General features: G+C 42.9%; 1 protein-coding gene across 1 annotated transcript; it reads right to left on the bottom strand.

Annotated features, from left to right (window-relative positions):
* GCM1 (glial cells missing transcription factor 1) lies at positions 1-7079 on the bottom strand. Its single transcript, XM_036379785.2, has 5 exons — positions 6978-7079; positions 5199-5451; positions 4157-4269; positions 3074-3202; positions 1-606 (listed from the first exon to the last, which is right to left on the bottom strand). The coding sequence occupies exons 1-5, from the start codon at positions 7077-7079 to the stop codon at positions 1-3; spliced, it is 1203 nt and encodes a 400-aa protein (XP_036235678.1).
* Positions 7080-9182: the final 2103 nt, after the last annotated feature.

Genomic DNA, 9182 nt, shown 5'->3' on the forward strand with positions numbered 1-9182 from the left:
TCACCATAATGGGTACAGGTTAAAAAACATGTCGTTGTTGCAGTAGTTGAGACAGACTTGGTGCCCTCCACCAGCCCTGTGTCCTTCACTTCCCCGTGGAGGCAGCGGGGGCTGTGGGTGAGGCCGTGCCCCCCTCGCCATGGGGCAGGGCCCTGCCTGAGGTGCGGCGGGGGGCGGCACACAGGGGCAGCCGCCGCCGTAGGCCAGCAGGGATTCTGTCCCACAGGGTCCATCTCCCAGAGGGCCCACGTCAGAGCTGAAGGGGCCATGGCCACCCTCTGCCATGGGCAGGACGTGCTGGGTGCTGAGGTGGGTGCACTGCTGGGGAGAAGGGGCTGTGCTGGGCACGGCAGGCACACTGCTCAGCCTCTGGGCTCTGGGGGTGCCCCTGAGGGACAGGCTTTGGCTCCAGGTGGGTGTCTCTCTGGAGGCCCCATCCTCCCCAGCTCTCCTCGGGAATGGAAGCTGCCCAGAGCAGCTGCTCAGCGTTGGCTCCTGGGAGCTTTTGCTTAAATGTCCCCTGAAATTAGCAGGTGGCATGTGAGCATCCGGGTTGGAAAGAAGCAAAGGCAAAGGCTCCTGTGTCGGCATTGCACCTGTCAGAGACTTGGGAAAGCAAAGCATGGGTTAGTAAAACAAGGTGTGGTGCAGCACCTCTCCTCTCTGAGCTGCTTACAAAGGCACTCAACTAACACGATGGTTGGGTTTGATGGCCTTAGATGTCTCTTCCAACCTTGACCATCCTGTGGTTCTGTGAACACAGGTAACAAAGCAGACGGCACAGCAGAGCCTCTCCCACCATAGCAGGTGTGCCCATGGGCTGTGGGGGCAAACTGAACAGCTCCCAGCTCTTGGCTCTGCTTTTGTTTCACCAATTTTTGCCCAAAGCCTGTTTTACACTGAAAGCGTTGTTTAGACCTTTGGGTCCACTGCCAGCATATACTGAAGAAGGACCTACAAATGAAATTATGCTAATACATTTGACACCACAGATTTCTTTTTCTGTGCAGATTGGAAAAGCTAAGTATGATTTTTTTATCCTGATTGTTCTGAAGTGATCTTTTCACTACAAAAATATTCTTCAGCTTTACTAGAGTCTATTTCTAACTAATAAATTTTCCTATCTTTACTTTTTTTTACCCCACAAACAGAAATTTCATTCAGCTAGGGATCAGCACACAAGAATTATTCTTCTGGGTCTTCTGTTCTGGATATTTCACAACTTCTTTAATTGCTCCAATTATTGGATTATAATTATGCAAACTTTAATTCCTTTCAGAACATTCATTTCTAATGAGTGCTTGGAGGTCTTTCTTCTTTATAATTTTGCTTTTTCATCCATTTAATTATAGTGGTTTTGCAGACTGCTGGAGCAGCAAAGTGCCTTTCAGTTGTTCTCCACTCACCACGAGAAAAAATTCCAACAATCTGGTGTAGGACCCAGCCCACCTGCAGCTACAGACCTGCCACAGATGCCATAGAGAGACCATCCTATAAATCACTTGCTCTATTTTGGGCTCATACCTTTTTCTGAAGTTCTCCTCCCTGATTTCTTGTGAGCACATTAAAACTGACTCTTTGCAGAATACGTTTTCCAGATTGAACACATTAAAACTGAATCTTTTCAGATTATATTTTTGCAAATTGAGCAACACAGGTTCTGTGTGACAAATCAGACTCCTGAGTTAGTTGTACCACAGCTAGTTTGGCAAAACATGAATATGATGGGTTATTCCCAAGGAAAACCTGCTGGAGAGCCATGAACTGGAAAACCAACAAGGATAAATGGTTTAGGTCTGACTGTACAGAGTCAGAACAGCTGAAAAGCAGGCTCTACTATTATACATTTGTGACATCTTTAGTCTGTTTCTAATCACACACAATTGAAAGTGAAAGCCTCAGGAAGATGTTTGAGGAAGGGAAAGATGAAGACATGTCTACAGGAAACTTGACCTAAGCAAGTAGGCTGACCAGTAGGCTCAACTATAAAAGAAAGAAAGCCACATGGCTCTGTCATATTTCCTAGGTGGAAACTATTTCAGTGTTCATGGAGACAGAACTAAACCAGTGATAGGAAAAGCATTGTTTTTGTATTTGTTAGACAATTAGACATATTACCTGGTTTTTCTTATGCTTTTGTTCCCAGGCACTTGTGTCAAAAGGTTCTGGATTTTAGTGTCCTCCTGAGTATTTCCAGTAGAAATAGCTGCAGCTTCTACATTCACATTCTATTCAAATGGGTTTAACTTCCTGTGTGCATATTTTATCTGCTTCTTGGGTTCCCAGATCCCCTTGTCCACTCAAGAAATCTGTCCCCACCCAGAGCAATCATCTCCTCTGTCTGTGGCTGAAAGGGCATGGATTACTATCTCTAATACCAGGCTGGGGGAATGTACCACCCCTAACATATCAAAAGACAAACTGCATGTGAATACTGGTGATGACAACTGAGTTTAACACAGCCTTTGCAGGAAAGTCACTGGGATTCCCTCCATCAGTCATGCAGCAGTCCCAAGGATCTCTGGAGATGCTTTCACAAATGTTTCCACACCCATCAGAGTAGATGTTCTAACATCAATGCTTCACAAAGTCCTTCAAAGCACTCTTCTGCCTTCAAACCAGGCAAACCAGGTACAGGTTATGCACCTTCCCCCTTTCTCGCTGAAACTCAAGGGGAACAAGCAGAGGTGGAGCATGCCTTCACCTTTCTCAGTAGTGCCAAGAAATAGGACAAGAGGCAATGGGCAGAAACTTATGCACAGGAAGCTCCACATGAATGGTGATGAAACTTAGCCTGCCCTGCAGCCCTGCTTTGTTTACCAGTGTAGATGCAATCTCCTGATGCCACCAGGTGCAAATTTCCTCTGGAGAGGAGCTGCTGGCAGTGGATGACAGCACTAAGGAGAGCAGGATGCTCAGGACAGCCCTGGTCCTTCTTGGCCTGATCATGGGCATGCAGAATGTGGAGATGTAAAGCCTGCTCCCACCCAGACCCAAAGCCCAGATAGCCTCCACCACGCCTTGAACCACAGGTTGCTTGACCAAAATTTCATTGACCAATAGCAAGAGTTACCTCAATCTCCTGGATTCTTTTTAGTCTTAGAGAAGATGAAGAAAAAGCTGTCTTTGCTTTTTGGATTGATCTTCTTGCTTCTGCTTCTAGTTTTGTTTCTGGACGTGGGTGGTCGTGAGCTCCTTTGCACTTTAGAAAGTAATTATGGTACATTAAAGGTAGAAGCAATCTTGTTAATAATCTTAAGGGAACAGAATTTATACCACAGGCCAAAATCACATATTATGGCCTAATTTAATGCTCTGTATTTAACAGGATTTAGTTACTGTAAGCTCAAATAACAAGCATATCCCAGATGATGTGGGATGGGTAGGGTAGAAACCCTTTGAAATAATAAAATCAGTGCACCACATTTATTTGTAGAAGACAGTTCCCCCAACAGAGCCCCAGCTGAACTCCCTGCAGTCACTTTAATTCTTCTTACAGTTTAGACATATTACATATTTACCTGAACATTAATTTTCATTAGCTTCCACAGAGAATTAATTTTATTTAGCCTGCACATAAGTGAAAGAGTGGAAAGCAGGCAAGTGGTAATGTTACTAAACCGGGACTACAGCTTCCAGAAATAGTGCCCATTATTTAAACATTGCATACACTGTGTTCCAGATATAAGTTACATATAATACATAGATGGCATTTTCCATAGACAGTCCCTTGGGTACAACCATTTCCTCTTCCAAGATTCCCTCATGATTATGCATAGTGCCTTGGATAAGGAGAAGACATAATATGGGATTTCTGACGATTTGCTGGTTCCTATGTACCTGAGGCAAAACACTTCAAAATCAACAAGTTTTCACAGAAGCCTAAATAAAAAAGATGCTGTGCTGTAAAATCATAGTAGCATGGGCTAATTTAGGCTGGAAGGGCCCTCTAGCTCAACCTCCTGCACAGGCAGGACTAACTTCAGAGTTAGATCAGGGTGCTTAGGACCTTGTGAAAATTTTTTCTCCTTAAGTCATTTGACCTTGTCATATTCAATAACCCCTATATGTTGGAACAAAAAAAATTTGCAAAATAAAACTTAAAACACCAGTCTTTAAAATTAATGTGCATAATGTTAAGTAATTTTATACCAACCTGGAAAAATATGAATTGGCCTTCATGCCTCCAGAAGTTGGTAACTGGGTAACCACCATGGCCTCGGCAGGAAAGGAGCTGGAGTGGTCCATTGCAGTTTGGACAGCATTTCCCTGGAGCAAGGGTAGGGGGAAGCATTTTCTATACAACACCAGTTAGATGAATCCCATGTGATACAATGGTTCATTGGTGGCAGATTGCCACTTCTGGTTTGGTGCTCAGAAATTACACTGAGAGAAACTATGTGAAAAACTTCCAAACATAAGCAAAAATCAATATAAACAAACTAATCATTGGAAGGGATTTTATTCTTTATTCTGTCCATTATTAAATATAACCTTCAAAAATTATTTCTATTACAATATTATTACAATCTTATAATTTATTTTTAGTTTTTCTCTTGTCAGTGTTTGGAATGTCATATGTGTTTCTAGAGAACATTGTTCTGGCCTCAGTGAGCACCTGAATAATACCTTTCTTAGCTAAAATGTACTCAGATCCAGAAATCAGTATGTGCTAGCTCTACTGAGCAATCACATTGTTTGGAATGGTCTTGTTAAAAATGTGTGTGCAGCTCATGTTCTCTGTTTGCATTGTCTGGCTCCAGTGACGTGACTGTGGGGCCTATTTTCCAGTCATCACAGTTTATGAGCAACTTCTTTCCTGCAAGTCTTGCCTCCTGGGCCAGTGCAATAATGAAGCCAACACTCTGGTGGGCAGGAACAGCAGGGCAGTGCAGGAACTGCCTGCACTGTGCAGCTTTCTCAGTACCCTCACTAATGGGCCTGAGAAGGCTGGGAAACAATCCCTAACCAGCAAAAATAGAGATTTAAAAATGTTTAGGGAAAAAAAGAAAATAAGCAGATGACTGCGCTCCAACAATAAGAAGTGTAAAATGCATTGTTCCAAATCAAGAGTTGCATTGGAATATAAAGAATGGCAGAAGGAAGGCTGGGTAATCCAAAGGGTATCCTATACTTTGATTTCTCTGATGTGTTCACTTATGAGCTGCCATACAATGAACTGCCATGTTCGTACTCACTCTGTTGTTTTTGCCTGGCTTTATCACATATTGCTGGTCTCAGGTAGATCTTCCTCCCATCCAAGGTAGAGCAGTTGTTACCACAAACCACCACCCCAAGGCAGGACTTTTTCAAGATGCGAGAGTTGTGGTTGTTGGTGTTTCTCATTGCCCAGCTGCTGTGGTGCCTCTGAGCATTTTTATCCTCTGAGCTATAGATATGTTTTACATAGGAATCTGGCCATTCTTGAAACCAGTCTGTCTGTCTCACATGCTGTGAAAACAGAAAAGCAAGCCACATTTTAGGCTGGGGAAGACAAAAGCTTGTCCAGGAGCTGAGCAGAGTTGGACCCCTGCTGGGTTTCCTGTAGCCTAGGTGACTCCAGCACCCCAGCAGGTGAAGCTGGTTGTCAGGAGGGAGCAGTAGAGATAAGGCAGGAAAAACACAGATCTTTGTGTCTCCCCGCAGGCCCCAGAGCATTGGGAAGGCCTGGCCAGGAGCTTGTTCTCATTCACCCAACCAACCAACCAACCAACCAACCAACCAACCAAAAAGAATAAAAAACCCCAAAAAACCACCCAGAACAAACACCATGCCTCAAGGACAACAGAGTGAGGAGTAATAAAAATAAAACTGGGAAAAAAACTCCAAAGACCCAAATCAAATGTGATGTAATGTAATCAAACACCATCACAAATGTGATGTGATGTACACATCACATCAGTGTACATCAGTGGGTACAGTCAATATAGTAAAATGCAGAAAGCTGTAAAGCATCTACCATACCTGATGATGATTTTGAGGGAAAAGTTCTTGTAAGGGATACAAAAGCTTAGTAGAAATTTCCTTTGAATTGCCAATCCCAGAACTGAGAGCCATGACAGCAGTAAGAACATCAACCAAGAAGAGAAAAATTCCCATGCTCCCCTGGTAGCCACTGGATAGTGTAGGGAAGGGTGTCCATGATGCCTCTAGACTGAAGTGCAGGTGAAGGTGACCTTGGGCTGAAGGGCAGGGAAGGGGATATTCTGGAACATGGAGGCTTTGAGCAAACAACGCTGTTATAGTAGGGAGGAGGCTGGGATCCAGTAAGAAGGCAGGGCTGGGAGCTGAAAGGCAGAGCTGGATGCTGAAGCACTGCAGCTAGAGGAATCTGGCAGAAATATGCAGAGCTGAGAGACAGGGAGGTGACATTGGTGTGCAGGGTGTGTGGGCTTTCACTGGAGAGCATGGTTGAAACTTTTAGCTAAGAGAACTAGAAAAGGACAGAGGGAGGGGAAGATCACTCTCGTGTCTCCCAGCAAACCTCTGCAAACATGAAGCAAGGCTTCCCTAGGTGCTCGTGAAAAGACTTGCCTCCATCTGAGCTCTGGAGCTGCAGCCCAATCTGCAACGAGACTGAACATCCACAGTAGCAAGGCAGTGGTGGGTGCTGTGCTCCCTTCTCAAAAAAACACTATCCAGGGCAAAAAGCAAATCCTGGACAGCTCTAATTAAGTGCCCACAGCAGGAGGTATCTTTTTTTCCTCTGCTTTCTCTGCACCTAATCCACCAGCGAAAACAATGCCTTTGCAGCGTTGCTATTTTTCATGCATCAACAGCTCTTTCAATAATACATTTAAGGAGAAATGCATGGAAATGTCAATATTTTCTCAATATTTTCTAGCAAAACTCCCCCATACCTCGAGGTGACAAAGAGAATAAAGGCAATGAGTCATAGATGGCTGAGAAAGCATTTAAGATCAGTGGTGGAGATGACTGGTCAGAACTAAATAAATTTCTATGACACAGGCACGTACCTGGGGAAGCTTGATGTCATTGATATCCCAACTCGTCATTTCTCCATGTTGGGAAGCAGAGTCCTCCTGCTCCATAACAGAATCATCTGCACCTTTCAGCATTTTTGAATTCCTTCCCAAAGTTAGCAAGAAAGTTGCTCCTGGCTGCTTTTGAAGTTGCCTGGCTGTCAGCAGTCTCAAGCAGTTTACAACCAGGAAGCTGTTTCCTGAAGCTAAATGATAGAGAGGCTGCTCATTAAAGATAAAAATCAGTGTTCTTCTGCCAGAAAAACTTGTTCCATTAAAAGTTTTGCAAGCCAGCAAGGCAGTGGAAAATATAGCTTAGAGATAGCCTGTGATGTTACAGAGACATCATTAGCAGCAAGCAAATCGTGCTTGTGGCATCTGATTTGCTTGCTCAATCTCCTCTCATGCCAGGTTTATAGCCACGTAACTCTGCTCACAGGCTCTTCATACATCTGATCCAACCCTGGCTCTGTTCTCCCAGAGCCAAACTGGCTGAACAGCTCAGCAGCTGTTGAGGGGTCTTTGAGTTGCTCCTTACCTGTTACGTATTTCTCACTCTGCATGTGACAAAGGTGGCAAAAGAGGGGTCTGCTCTACCACTTCAGAAGAAATGGTGCTCCACCATTTCAAATATTGCTGGTATCTCTGAGAGCTTACCAGTTGCACCAGGGAAGTATAGAAAAGGAGGTTGGGCTTATCTGCATTTTCCTATTTCAATGGCACACTGAAAAAAAACCCCACCAAAGTATGTTTGTTAAAACCAACAGGTTTTCCCTGAAATTTTTAAAGTATGTGGCTGCCCTACTATGAATTTCAGTACCAGCCAAGCTTAATAAAATATTGTGTTGGTTTTGTCTGGGGCAGAGTTAATTTTCTTCACAGTGGCTGATATAGGGCAGTTTTGGATTTGTTCTGAACACAGGGTTGATAATGTAGAGATGTTTTTGAGTTTGATCCTCAGGGATCCCATGCATGAAAAACTTTGTTTCCTTTGCTAAGGAGAGAAAAGGTGAATCAGTTCGCTCTTTCTGGAAACTGCGAAGTTTCTGTGTTTTCAGGAAGGTCACTATATTTATGCCAATTAAGGAGTTATTAAAGACTACTGGGTAGTGAGAGAAGTAAAATCTACCTGATAGTCTAGTACACAGACTTTCAAAAGGATAATTTATTTCATTATTATTTCTGGCTCTGCATATATATATGACCCTCAGAAAGTGAATTGGCCTCTATGCCCTTAGTTTACTTATTTATAAAATACCCGTGATCTTACTTTCTCATGTTATATTATCACCTCTAAAGGAAGACTCTGTCTGTGGATTTTTGCAGAGCACTTGAGATGTTTGGCTGTGTGGTTCTCTGGCAGCATAGTCAGAGCACCATTGCCTCATGTTGTGGCTCAGATTGTGGGGGAAAAAGAAGCAAAACATCCTCCATGGGAACAGACTCCCACAGAGGGGGTCTGGTGGTCAGCATTAAATTCAGAGATCTGAACGGAGGGCACTGTACTTGGAGGGCAACCAACAGGTTCAAATGAGATGTTAGTACAGAGGAGAAGGGAACACAGTAATCAGAAATAAAAACCTCTGTAAGAAGCATTGGGTCTCCATGTATTTTCCTACTGTGCTACAATGAAAATGGAGATAGTAAGGTCAGGACAAACAAAATATGAGCTGCATTAGAAAACTGAGTTGAATTTGCTAAACAAATCACCCTTGACTACTGTGTGCTCTAAAACATGAATTGATTTGTTACACAATTCAAAATTATAGTCTCATTGCTTTTAAAATTACTTTTCTAAATGAGATGGCTTGGAAATTGATTTTTAATTTTCTTCATTAGAGAAAATGGAATATTTCTTCTTTATACTATATTAATTGGGCTACAACAATAATGAAATATTACCTTAAAGATTAACAAAAGACACAGATAATTTCATCATAATGCACACAAAAAATGAAGTTCAAGAGAATCATACATATTCAACTACTTGCAGGCAAAGCCTTCCACTACTTATTTCTCTAGACTCTTGTGCTACAGCATTGCTACTAGTGTTGCTGTGGTATGTCATGGAAGATGAACACTAGGGAAGACAAAGTCAAAAACATAGGAAAGAAATAATATTTGAAGTTCTGCTATTTAATTCTTATTTCTATATAACATCTGAGATGGGTTACAATACATTTAGAAAGATATTTAAGC

This window comes from Molothrus ater, chromosome 3 (assembly GCF_012460135.2).
Source record: "Molothrus ater isolate BHLD 08-10-18 breed brown headed cowbird chromosome 3, BPBGC_Mater_1.1, whole genome shotgun sequence".
NCBI classification, from domain to species: Eukaryota; Metazoa; Chordata; class Aves; order Passeriformes; family Icteridae; genus Molothrus; species Molothrus ater.

Excerpts from the sequence above, each read along its gene's own strand:
- GCM1 (XM_036379785.2), bottom strand. The coding sequence starts at position 7,079 with ATGCTGAAAGGTGCAGATGATTCTGTTATGGAGCAGGAGGACTCTGCT. Across the intron at positions 3,203-4,156 it reads GCCAATTCATATTTTTCCAG|TGCAAAGGAGCTCACGACCA; the intron begins GTTGGTATAAAA and ends TACTTTCTAAAG. Across the intron at positions 607-3,073 it reads AAAGAATCCAGGAGATTGAG|TCTCTGACAGGTGCAATGCC; the intron begins GTAACTCTTGCT and ends TGCTTTCCCAAG.